This window comes from Marmota monax, unplaced genomic scaffold (assembly GCF_021218885.2).
Source record: "Marmota monax isolate L192 unplaced genomic scaffold, Marmota_monax_Labrador192_F-V1.1 WCK01_AAM20220418_F8-fsc00114, whole genome shotgun sequence".
Classification (NCBI taxonomy): domain Eukaryota; kingdom Metazoa; phylum Chordata; class Mammalia; order Rodentia; family Sciuridae; genus Marmota; species Marmota monax.
In genome coordinates, this window is record NW_026694943.1 from 3,853,516 (window position 1) to 3,866,953 (window position 13,438).

The 13,438-nt window shown below is 43.4% G+C and overlaps 1 protein-coding gene across 6 annotated transcripts in view; it reads left to right on the top strand.

The window, feature by feature from the left end:
• Positions 1 to 13,438, top strand: part of Plekhg1 (pleckstrin homology and RhoGEF domain containing G1) — a 213,935-nt gene that overhangs the window by 75,435 nt on the left and 125,062 nt on the right. Inside the window, exon 1 of one of the 6 annotated variants that reach the window (XM_058573618.1) lies at positions 5,538 to 8,360. The exons of 4 other annotated variants lie outside the window; for them this stretch is intronic. Coding sequence is in view for 1 of the 2 variants with exons in the window: in XM_058573616.1 (XP_058429599.1) it covers positions 11,054 to 11,171 (118 nt within the window). In the remaining variant the exon portion in view is untranslated. Of the gene's footprint in view, positions 1 to 5,537; positions 8,361 to 9,166; positions 11,172 to 13,438 lie in introns of those variants that run through there. One more of the 6 variants, XM_058573616.1, reaches the window with a different exon arrangement.

The window sequence follows — 13,438 nt, forward strand, 5'->3', positions numbered from 1 at the left end:
ATTCAGATGTTATCAAGGAAGCACTTTTTGGGGAGTAGAAAAGAGTGTGACAGCAGAAGACTTAATCCTGGTATTTTCCCCTCACTTTACCTTTTAAAACTGTGCAAGGACCCTCTCTGCTCAGGTGACCCTTATGGTGTGGAGGACATCGGAGCCTAATGTTTGCATGGCCTGGCCAGGTGGCAGTGTCACTAAGTGCTTTGAAGTAGTTGCTGTTCCCTACTCTTCTTTCTCCTTTGTTCCCTTAAGTTCCCGAGAGAAGCCAGGAGTCATGTCTGTCTTTTTTATTGTGGAGATGAGTGAGCATTGATATTGAGGATGGTTTCACTGATGTCTTTTCTTTGAAAAGACCTCATTAGTGGCTCATTATAATTATAGGCCTGTATTAAATTGATACTCAATTTTACCAATAGTAGCATTTAGGTGAAACAAGAGGATATAACCAATTAGTTGATAAGTGAAGGAGTGGGGGAAAAAATATGGTTGTGTGATTTTTCATTCCCACACAGGTTGGTTGTACAATGACGGGAAAGTGAGGTGGCCTCGGTTTTCAAGTTTGGGTGGGAAGAAAAAGCACCATTTATAGATAAAAAGGAAAATGTAGTAAATAAATAACCAGCCTCTTTGGCTGATCTTATTTTCTTTGTTTCTGCAGGTAGACCCTTGGCTGAATTAAATACTTCAGGCTTTTCTGTTGCGTATCAGCTCTTTGCTTATTTTACCCCTCAAATTACATATTCTGGCAAGATTTCTCACTTGTTAAAGCATTTAATTATTGTGTTTGGCAGTCACGGTTGGTTGCATTATATATACAAATGCTGACTTCAAACATTGAAACTGATTTTTTTTCATAATCTGCCAGAAAGTGAGACTATTTGATATGCAGGTCAGATGCTTTATTTTTGATTACATAATTTAGGTCTGGGAATAGGAATTTGGCATTTATCTGTAGTCCTGATGCCACAGAAAATTAGCCTCACACACCCTTTCTAAAAGTACAAATCATCATGAATACGGGTTCCAAAAAAAATATTTAAGGTAAACCCCATTCTGTTAGAAGACTTTTGTTATCTTCAAGCATATGCAGAGTCTCTGGTACTGCATCATTTTAAAACATTCTGTGTGATTTGTGACCTCTGCGGACCTATAGCAAACTCAGGCCCATCCCAGTTATGGGAGGATCCCCTAAGGGCTTAAATGATCCTGGTAGACCAAGATTGTTTTCTTCTGCCTGTCTGTAGCCAATGCATGCTATCCCATGCCTAAATATATCCAAGAACACCAACTGCTCACTCGATACACACTCCTATCATAGAGTAAAACTTAAGTAAGCCAAAGCCCTTAAAGTGTTATTCCCCCCCCCAACTCCACCTATAACAGAATGTCTAACCCTCCTCCCCATCACCCTCTCACAGTACCAAACAGGAGGAATTTATTTGAGGAAAGAAGAGAAACCTTTTGATGTGTGTCCTCCTATCAGTCTTCATTGAACTCTGCTCCCACACCTGTCTTCCTGGAGTCCAGAGTCGGGCTCATTGTTCATGGAGTTGACCCTGAGGCAGAACAAAGGGATGAGTCTGAATCATCACAGGAAGGTTAAATTATAGTTTGGATACTGTACTTACATATTGAGGTGGGAACTTGCTTGACCCAGTTTAGTAGGGAAAAAAAGAATTAATAAGAGTTGAAAGAAGTTTATATGGTTAACCCCAAAGTTATCAGAAAGTTCACTTAGGCAGACCGATCCTCATCTGTTGAGGAATTTGGAAAGTTGTTGTTTTACTTTAATGATGATGAGCTCAGAGCCTAACCTCTCTTCCCTGACTCTCTCATAATCAGCCTGCTGCCAGAGAATTGGCAGAGTGCACCTAGGAATGAAGAGCAGAGAGCCAGTCAGGTTCCAGTGATTGCTGTCAATCATTGTAGGGCTCCATTCATGGCATCTGGGCCTCACTTTTGTTTCAAGTTGCATAATGCCAGATTATACCTCTGCTGTTTTCTAGGAGAGGTGCACAGAAGTTGGGCATGGTTTGGTGCTTGAAAATGTAGTGGTAAACTCCAAACTTTCACGCAAATTGACGTCGTGGGCTAAATGAGAAATAGTGAATAACTTCAGGCAACAATTTGGGAGCTCGGTGTGTGTGCCAGTGTAGGGGAATTTCTTTGTGTGAACTTGACCATTTTTCCTTAACCACCCTATCCTAACAGCACCTGAGTGAGGTCTTCTGGTCCTCCTCCTTGTCCCCTTCAGTCTCTCTCCATTTGTACCATTTAGTGGTCCACCGTGGGCAAACTTGGAGGATTCAGAAACTTACTTAAGGCCATATGGAGAAGAATCAAGACTCACAGCCAGGTCTGTCACACACCAAGTGTGTGACTGTCTCCAGTGCAGGGTGGAGGGTTGGCAGAGGCAGACCTCATCTTTCAGGTTTTCATACTTATAATATGTGCAGGGAGTCTCTCTGTCATCCCCTTCCTAAGACAGTTTGATTTTAACCTCCTTAATAATAATTAAAACTTCTTTTTTTTAGTGGATGAATAAGCACTAAGGATTATTTAAATCTAAGAAGATGAAACTAAATAGCAAAAATAAAACTATACAAACATGTCCTAAAGATATAATGATCAAATACAAAAGAAATATAAATGAGTTGAAAAACTTAAAAATAGTAAAAATAAAGTTGCTATAATACAAAGTATGATCCCAAAGAAAATATACAAGATCAGACTCCATACTGTGGGATGGGGGACCCACCTGTGCTCTTCACAACACCTGGCACTTGGCCCTTATGTAGAATGCTGTCTGTATTGGTACAGAAATTCTAAATTCTGAAATCTGATGTCTGAGGTCTATTTTCCATCTAACTTGAAACATAACTGATTAGTGTGCTTAATCCCTAGATGGCTTGTTGCAATACTATCTTTTATATAACTTTGTTAGTAGAAATAACTACAGCCATTAATATATGTGCAATAGTGTCCTTGCCACCTTCCGGTCTGGGGACTTCACTTGAGAGCCATTAGCTGTAGTAGAAGAGAAAAGAGCAGGAGGGAGACCTCAAAGGGCATCAGGAATTAGGGACAGATGCCAAAAGAAGGGCCTGTCAAGGAGGAGTTTACCCGATAAAAAGGGACTCATATTTGGGATTGCCCAAATTCTGTTCATTAGAAAAGCCAAGTAGCCAATTAGCCATTTATTAAAATCTGTAGTAGCAAATATTTTAAGCAAGAGTAAAGTAGAAAGTCATAGAAGGGCTTTTCAATTCACTTCCTTGTCTTTAATACAACTAGTATTTGTTTCAAATGTTAGTATGAGTATTATCTGATGCATAAAGACAAAATGTGGTCCAAAACAAAAAAGTAAAAATGGGGGGCTAGGAATGCTCAGCATACGTGAGAACCTGAGTTGTATCCCCAAAACCACCCCCCCCCACACACACACAGAGATAAATATGATTTTCCACTTTCTGTAAGCCAAGTGTTTTAAAACTATTCCCAATGAAGAATTAATTTACCAGCACTTGGGTAAGCTTCAGTGGTTTTACAAAATGAAGAGGAAAGTCAAACTCCTTGTGCTATCAAAATAGCTCTCCATACACAAACAGGAATTCTTAACAGATCCACCTCAACTTCAGATGCTCAAAAACAGAAGTTTTATGTTAGGTTCAACCTGAATTGCCCATCTTCACCCTGTCTAATTGATGTAAGTGGTAGGAATTAATTTTATGCAGGCAGGGATAAAGGCTAATCCTAGTCAATCAGCGCCTTGTAATTAATCCACATACTCTATTTAAAAGAAAGAAAGAGAGATGTTGGCATATTCTGTGGCTTAAGGTTCTGTACAATCTGATGTAGAGTTCTGAAATTTTATAGGTTCAAATTTCAGGGTAGAATTGCCAATAACAAAGGTTTTGCTAAAGCAGAAGTTTCTTTCCAACTGCCAAATGCTGAGGTCTTGTTTGAAATTTGGTTCTAACCATGCATGCACCAATGAATATAGGCATTAAAGGCAAAACCTTTCCAGGTGCCTGTTCAATGTGGCTGAAGAGCCTGGGTTTCATCATATTAGTTTATTGTTGATATTGTAGTTTTTAAAACCCGAAATCTCTGAATACCAATTAACTATACATTGGCAATCAGTCTAAACTTCTCACCATTTATTTCTGAAAAAAATAAGTAATAAATACCTGGAAAAAATGAAAAGACAAAAATACCAATGAATAATTTTCTACAACAACAATATGAAATACATAGTAACATAACATAGTTTTGACTTCCTTTGATATAGAGATAAGTACAAGTCATTTTCATAGTATTTTAAGTAAAATGTTTGGCCTTTATTTCTAAGTTGATATGTTCTTAATAAGGTACAAGCTTAGTGATTTTTAAAATATATTTTAATCTATGTTTTAATCTTATAATGAATATTTAGCTGCCATGAATTATTTGGTCATTAAATTTCTTGAGCTTCATGACTGTGTTCGCCAGTCCAGCATTTCTAAGAACAAAAGTCTGAGAGTTCAGTCCAAGTAGGACAGAAATATGAGCATCTCACTTTTCACCATAGTGCTGCCTTTGAAGAACCCATAAAATAAAGCAGTATCATAAAACACATCATGTTTCCCCATGGGAATGATTTGATAATAATGGGTTGTTTTCTTTACCAGGACTTCATGTCTAATTATGAACAATACCATATTTTTTAAAAAATTACAACAACGATGACAGAAATATCTTCTACACTAATTATACTAAAGTCCCCAGTGCATGATAGTTATTTATTCATTCCTTCAACAAGTGTTCATTGAGTCTGTACTCAGGCATCTATCTAGGCTCTAAGAACTTGATGTGGGCACAAGAGACACATGCCCCTTATCATCACTACTATAGGCTACACTGTAAGGGAGACAGCTAGAGGGAAGTAGCCATTATAAATTATAAATGCTAAAAGGAAAAAATGCAGGCCACATCTGGGGTGGTAATGCCAGAGCTGTGATTTGAAGATCAGCAGTAGCTGCAGTGGGGACAGAAAAGCAACATGGAGGGGGAGGAGCCCTGGGAAAACAGAAAAGAGTCACAGGTCTGGAGGGGTTCAGGGGAGAAGGACTATAAGGTTAACAAGGAGGCAGGGATTGGGATATGGGGGACATCAGAGGCCAGGTTAGAGCTGTTGAGTCCTACCCTAGAAGAAATGAACAGGCACGCAAGAGTCTTCAGTGGCTGGGGTGAGGGTGGGGTGACATCGCATTTGCAATTTGGAAGATGGTGATGAGATAGCTCTGCTCCTTCCAGGAGAACATTTACAAGACCATTAAACTAGCACAGATGAAGGATGCCCAGGGTGGAGATGGAGAAAAGCGTGTGTCATATGAGAGACTAAGAAGTGAGAAAGTTGGGTGGAGGTGGTAGTGATGGGAATACCTGGAGTGAAGGAGAAAAAAATGGAAAGTCTGGCTCCAAAATTTCTGAACGACTGATAAATAGCCATTGGACTAGGCAGAGCCGTCTTTCAGAGCTGTGAAGGCAGGGGCGTGGAGGAGGGGAGGGGAGAGATGAAGATGGTCTGAACAGATAACCTATTGGTGATTTTTACCCTCAAAGAGAACAGAAGGGAAGAGCTACAGCTGGAAGAGATGCAGTGACTGTCAAGAAGGCATCTTAGATGGGCAGCTTTGATGGGTACCTTTCCCACCACTGGGGCAGAGGAGATGTTCTTGGGAGCTAATGAACATCTCTAGAGACTAATGCTTGTATGTATGAGAGTCCGAATTCTACATGAACTTACTAATGGACTTTTCAGGGATTTATTTGTTTGAGTGGTAGCCACACACTTGTGGGTATTCCTCCAACTCTTCTCCTGAGTGGGACAACGCCAGCGCTGAGGACCATAAACACAGGCATGTGGGAGTTTGTGAAGGGCCTGGGTGAATTTGTACAACATCCATTTCAGAACAATTTAGCCCATGCCATGGTTAGCACTTAGAGAAATGATTATGCCTCATCTTTTCTTTTCACTTTCTTCCATTAAAAAAAAAATTAAATTTTGAATTTTCTCCTTGTTCTTTATATTGAGAACCATATATATACCATTGACTTCATATCCTCCAAATTTAGAAAGCAAGCTCTATTTTCCATCCCCTGAAACAGTGAGCTCTGCAAAGCTAAATGGGATCCTTTGATCCAGAGACCATTGCCACGTGCATAGCTGAGTCTCTGGTATTAGAGGGAGAGAACCCAGAGATCTAGAGCCAGCGTGAGACCCCCTGGTATGGGGAGACTGCAACCTGCAGAGGAGCCATCTGGATCTGAATTTGGCCCCTCCTCAATGTCCTCTTGGCCTTGAGTGCAGAATGGAATGTGCATAGCTAATCAAGTGCTGTGGCTAAGCCTGGCAGTAATAATTTAAAGCTAGGCCCTCACTCTGTGGTATGCCCAGAACTCGCTGTCTTGCCATATTGTTCCTTTCCCAATGTCCAAAAGGCCTGTAAACAACAAGAATTCCTTTTCCTATAGTTGGTTCTTTGCCTTAGTTCACCACATCAGAAGCCCTGCCCTGTGAGGTCAAGGGCAAGCCATGGTCACCTGCCTTGTAAAGCCACCCCCACTCCACCACCAGGCTAAGCTGCCCTTGCTGAGGCTGCCCACCATCTGCTTGTGGTGTGAGGCCTCGTCCTGCTTGTCCCAGCCTCATGCCTGCATGCCTGACACATAAAAGAGCCACTTGGTGGTGGCAAGACTGCGCTACCTGAGCCAGTTACCAAAGCAAAATTGCACCAGAGCTGCTCACCAGGCCATGGCAAAACCAGCTCTGGGCTATAAAAGCTAACTGTGGCATCAAACAGTTTGCCATAAATCACCAAGGTAAGACAGATGGCTCACGTTTACAGTCCAGCCTGGGCCAGAAGCCTCCCTCTTCAGGAGTTATTTTGTTCTTTAAATGCCATGTCCAGGAGATAGTCTGCCAGATGTTGGGACTTTAGGTAAGAGCAACAGAGACCTTTTCCTCCAACCCAGGGTTTGAACCACTTGGAGAGTTGGAAACAGAAGTAAGGCAAGTGGAGACTGAACTTCAGTACTGACTTAGAGGTCATGTGTTTGTTCTGTGGGCAGTTGGGCGTCCACGTACGAACTCTGATCAGGAGCCTTCCAACCCAGCAGGCTGAACTGGGGCAGCTCTTCCCACACAGGCTCAGAGCTTGCATGTGTCAACTCAAGGCATTAGGAAGTAAAGCAAAAACACAGGCCACCTGTGGGCAGGATGAGCAAAAGAGTGTGGCTGTGTTTTTCTGGTTTTCCCTCAAACTCTTGCCGACCTGACTCTTGATTCCTGCCCGAAGGAGCAGTGCATGACAGGGGCTGGGTAGAGTCCAGGAGCTCTCGGGGAGGGGGGCCCCAGAAAGACAGACGCAAACATCAGGACTGGTGAGGAAATACTCCCCACAGGGCCCCACCCTTGTCCTAGCAACTCCTTCCTGAAGTCATAGCAGGAGGCCAAGTATTTGTTACAGAGACGGAAGTCCTTAATGCCAGTGGCTTAGTGCTTGTCGTCACAGTGGACAACCATATAACTGCAGCTGGACACATGTCCCATCAATTGGCATTTGCCTAGTGTTCGCATGTGCCCAGAGCCACATTAGGTCCTAAGAGATGACAAAGAAGCAAATGGACGCTGTGCAGGGTGGGTGGGGACAGTCTTTCTATTCATGAGGTTTAGAGGATTGTTGGTAACTCACAGCCACCATGGGAAATTGGAGGTACACTGAAGGGATTCAAGAAGTTTCTAGAATTACTTTGTTGTGAGCCATATTGGTTTTTAGCCTTAGGGTGACTGGTTTCCTAGATTTCCTGCCTAAAGAAAAAGTATATTTCCTTTCTCAGTGTGTCCCCGGTGAGGAGAGGAGGGGGCTTCTCCTGGTAAGACAGAGTGGGAAAGTGACCTCATGAGCTCACGGCTCGGCTGCCTCCCCCACCTCTCTCTCTCCGTGGAAGAACACAGTTCGCCTGTGTTGGGGTCTGTTGGAGGAAGGACATTCGTAGGAGCTGGGAAGGGTGGGGCTGACCTCATGGGCAGGACATTACTCTCCTTCCTCTTCCTGACCACGTTTCTCACAGCAGTCGGGTCATTGCTCAGCTTCCTGTGGGGGAAAACCTGCCACACAGAGCGTCCACCTGCTTCTACTGGCCAGCTCTGGACAGCAGAGTGCTGGCTGCCGAACCCGGGAACACACACAGGCACCTCTTCAGTAGCATTCAGGGCCTGAGACATCGGAAGCAAAGATGGAGCCGTTCTCTGTGGAATAGGAGGCTCGGGACACAGTGGCCATCACAAATTGTGTTCTGGGCCCAAACATGACCAGCAGGTGAACTGGGAATACCAAGGAGGCCTGGGTGGAACAGAGGCAAGGTGATGCTGTGGGTGGCACCTGCTGCCACAGTAGGGTTGGGAGAAGCAGCGAGCAGGCAGGTGTGTGAAGGAATGAGTATGGGTGGCCTGGTGGGCGTGGAGATGAGGGGTGGGTGTCTCAGGACTCCTGGCCACAGCATTGATGCTGGCTATATAAGCTGTACTGGACACAATGATGATAAAGGCCATGGTTCCTGGCTTCAAGGAGCCCCATCTAGTAAATTGGTGTCTGTAATACCATCCTCAGATAGAAGCCAGGCTGGCAATGTCCGAAAATGTGAAGCTTTAGAACATGTAGACTCCCTGCGCCATCTTGGACTGGGTGAAGATGCCATCTCAGGCCAGCCTTGTGTTCAGTAAGGTGTTTCTGATGCCCAGTGAGGCTGGGGGATTGCTGGTTGAGTGGGATGAGCTTAACAGAGAGCAGTGGTGGCAGCAGAGTGTGAGAAGTGCTGTCATGGGCACACAGGGAACACTGAGAGCACATGCTTGGTAGGAAACCCATGAGGACTGGGAATTGTATCTGAAGCACCCGCTGACTCCATTTGCCTCCTTCCTCACATGCTTTCAAAATCCCTTGGCGACCATTAACAGTGGCTCTGCAGGCTCTCAGTGTCTAAATTTGAGCAGTTGGCTGTACTTCCATTATGGCTCTGTCTACAAGCCTTATGCCTCTCACCTTGCATTTCTGATTAGCGCCTTGGCGGGGGGGTGGGGGCTCTCAGATATATATGGCAGCAAAAATGGTCAAGACCTCCAAGAAGGACCCCATGGGCAGAGTTACTAGTTCTTCACAGCCTCAATACCTGATCCTTCAGCTCCAACTCACTGGGTTTTCTCTGCAACCTTACCCTGGGGAGGGGCTGAAGGTGGCTTCTGACAGTCTTGAGAGTCCCTCTCCTAGAACCCATCAGCTCCCATTCCCAGCCCATTCCACCTCCTAAAGTTGGACACAAAGTTCAAAGAGATTCTAGGTAGATGCACATTCGAGTTCCTGCCTTCTGATCCTGTCCCCTGGGGTGACATTGGGCCAGCTATACCTAGGATCTCTGTTGCTCCCCATCCTGACTCTGTTGCCCTCCTTCTCTGGATGCCGCCCAACTCCTGCAGGGAGTGGCTCCAGCAGAAGGCTGGTCCAGCCTGTCTTTGTGACTCTGGGTGTGACAGGAAACTGAGACTGTTGGAGGCGTCTTTGCCCTTTCCCCCTAAAAGGTAGGTAGCATTGCCTCATGAGCAGATTTTCCCTCACCTCCTCAGAGCTCATCTCATTCCTCTGTGGCAGAAGGATCTGTCCATGAAAAGGGGAGACACCACTTCCAAAGGGAAGGAGATGAGTCCCACAAAGAGGAGCAGAGCTTGTACCTCCCCTCAAATGCTGCCCCTCCAGGATTGTGCACAGCCTGAATCTCAGCCTGAGGTTGGGGTGTGAAGAAACAGAGCCCACAGCTTCCTTTAAATCCCCATCCTATTTTAACTTCCCCTCTATCTACAAGGATCAAAAATAAAAAAGGAAATGTCAAACAAATAAATAGGTAAAGTGCCTATGTAAAGTGAGTGTCCTCAAAGCCCTGTTTTTAAGTATACTTTAGCCTTTTATAAAATGTGATCAATTTTAGGGGATTTGGAGAATTTGCCTGTTTCTTTCAGAAGGGAGGAAAAAAAGGGCGAAATCCGGTATGGACCATTCTATCTGTGTAATCATAAAAGTCACAATGACAGTAAATGCAGAAACCTCTTGGGTTGCCTGTAGTTAATTCACTCTTAGTCTCCATCACCTAGACAGAATGCATCAAGGGATTCAAGAACTCTCTAGAACTAACTGCACTCCCACAACTGTGATGTACTTCTTGGTCTCTCACCAGTGTGCACCTGGCTTCTTGACCGGTAGGGGGCATCTGTGAGCAGTGTGCTGCATGGGTGCCCCTGGGAAGCCACCCTCTGCATTTGCTGCTACCCCAGTTAGCCAGGCAGGAGGGATAATTAGACCTTTGGAAGCAATTCAGTTTTTAAAAAGCTTTGGGAGTTTACATGGTTGTAAATTTTTATTAAATGTATTAACCAACTTTCCTCATCCTCAGAAGCCAATAGAACTTTCGAAGTGAACACTCAGAACATTAGAAATACCTTTCATGTCTTGTAAACAAATTCTGTTTGTGTAGAAGAATGGTTCCTTCTGTTAAAACAATTACTTGAAGATGGTTCCAGTGCAAGAGAGGATCGTTCTGAGCAAAGACAAATAGGCTCATGGATAAGGACCCCAGCCCACCTCTCACCGTCATTTCTGAATACTGAAAAATTAGGCTGCTTTAAATAAAATCAAGGAATCAAAACCAATTCCTCCTATAAAGGAGATTGGCACTTCTGTAAGACTGACCCTCCTCTTCTCCTGATGGCCTCTATTCCTGACCCTTCTCTTTATTTTTGCTGTTGTCTATTTTTTCTGATCTCATCTGCCAGACTTTCCCTGGGCCTCCTTGGGGAGGTCTCACAGCACCACAAGGATGAGATGTGGGTGGAGGATGGAAGCGGGAGGAACTGCCTGGGCCTGTCTGCCTAGGGTGGAGCACCTTCAGGGACAGGATCTTCCCACTGGTGGCAGCCTGAGGAGGCTGCCACCACCCCCAGCAGGACCTCTGCTCCAAGAGGAGCATGCTGTCGACCACCATGGTGGGCACTCTGGTCAGAGGGTGGAGGAACCGAAGCTCCCCTCGAAGGGCTGAATCAAAACTCCAGATCCCACAGAGGCAAGGTGGAATTCGGATTCAGGGTATGTAGTGACACTTTGATATGAGTGATTGATATTTTTTGAAGGATTCAGGAAGGTGATGGTGAGCGTACAAGCTACCCCCCCTCCCCAACACACACGCACCACCCCAAAGAGAATTGATAAATCTAGAGGAGTTTTTTTGTTTTGTTTTGTTTTTGTTTTCTCTCCTGGGATTTTATTATAAATCAAGGCTAACTCACTTGTGGGAGGTTTATTTTCTTTTCTCATCAAAGATGTAGGTGTCTTCAATAGTCACACAGTAAAAGACAATTATTTTTGTCTTTTTTTTTTTTGTTCCTTCCAAAGCGTGTGTCTGAATGGAATCCTTGTTCAGTGGTGTTTACATTTGAAGGTGTGCTGGGTTCTGGCAATTTTTTGTCTAAATCACCTCACTTTATTTCCTCTGGTAGGGAACTGGGAAAAGGAGTTAGCTTCTGGGTTTCCCCCACCGATGAGTTTATTTTCCATTTTGTCACTATTGTTTTGAGGCAACAATAGAACTCTGACAGATGTGCTGCTCTCCTGTGAACTTGATTCAAAATGTTTTTGCATCCTTCCTGAAATTAATTTTTATTAGAATGAAATACTTTTTGTAATACCTGACCTCGTTCTCTCTGTCTGGACCTTGAACTTCTTAACAATACTGACTTAGAAGGGGACTCTGGTCTTGGTGACTGACCCTTGGGAGAAGCAGAGCCAGTGATCAAGCAAGATGGGGCCCAGGAGGAAAAAGCTCCCAGGGGCTCTGGGAGCTGGCTGGCTGCCCCTGGAGATGCTTTTCTCTGACCCAGAGCCCTGTGAGTTTCCTCTTTCAGTCCAACCGACATGTACTGAAAGCTGAGACTTTCCAGCCAGTTTTTTCTAGATAGTGTATGCACTGATCTACTTTCAAGAGGTATAAAAATTAAATGCTGTCATTCATTGTGCTGTGATGGTGGCTTCCAAACATATTTTTCAGGCTAACTGACTGTGCTCAGGAAGAATTACGCCAGGAAATTATTTTTTAAATAGTCGGATAAGTATTCCTTGCAAGAGAATAGATTAATCATATAACCAGGTATTCCAAAGATAGGAAGCTGTTCAGTGTTTGCAACTGCTGAAGGATTAGCGATTATTTGTAAAACCTGGGATTCTGTAAGAAGTGTGAGTCATAGTGTTTCAAAAAGTGAACACCTGACTCTGCTCCTTTGTTTTGTGGGTGAGGAAACAAGGCCAGGGAAGTCGATTAGTAAATAATCCTCCAGAACCCTGGCCAGTGTGGTGGCAGAGCAGGGCCCCGTTCAATTCCCAGACTTTTAATCCAGCGTTTTCTTTCCTATCCTATACTCTCCTGACAGATTTGGTAAATTTCTGTGACAATTTTCATAGTCTTACAGGGTAACAAAGTAATATGCTAAGGGATGGATTTTTTTCCCCTTAATACATAAAAACCTTGAAATGTTTTTGATGCATAATTGTACATATTTATGGGGTATAAAATTTCAGTGTCCATTTCAGTGTCCATTATGGGGTATAAAATTTCAGTATCCATTTCCACCAAAATTTATTATTTCCTTGTGTTAGGAAGGCTCAAAATCCCTTCTTACGAGCTATTTTGAAATATGCAATTAATTGTTATCAACCATAGTTATCCCTTGGTGCTCCAGGACATTAGAAGCTGTTTCTTGTATCCAGTTACACCCCTGTGCTTACAAAGGTTTCCTTAAAAAACTCATAAGCCACCCAATTTTCTCATTTAAATTGTGCAATTTGATGGTTTCTAGTATATTATATTAAGTTGTTCATTTTTAAGTTGTGATAAATATAAAGAAAGCCTAGAATTTGCTGTCTTAATCATTTTATTTATTTTTTAAATTTTTTTGTAGTTGTAGATGACCAGCATACCTTTATTTTATTTGTTTATTTTTATGTGGTGCTGAGGATCGAACCCCGTGCCTCACGCATCATAGAGAAGTGCTCTGCCACTGAGCTACAGCCCCAGCCCTCTTAATCATTTTAAATATGCAATTCACTGGCTTTAATTGCATTCACAACATTGTACAACCATCACCACTATTTTTACAGTTTTCCATTATTCCCAACAGAAGTTCTGTAAGCATTAAGCAGTACTATCCTATTCTCCCCTGGCCCTGCCTTTGCTGACTTCAAATCTGCTTTCTGTCTCTCAGTTTGCCTGTTCTGGGAATTTCATGTAAGTGGAATCATCCAATATGAAGTTTTTTCTGTCTGACATTTTCCACTCAGTCATCCACAGCATGTGACAGAAC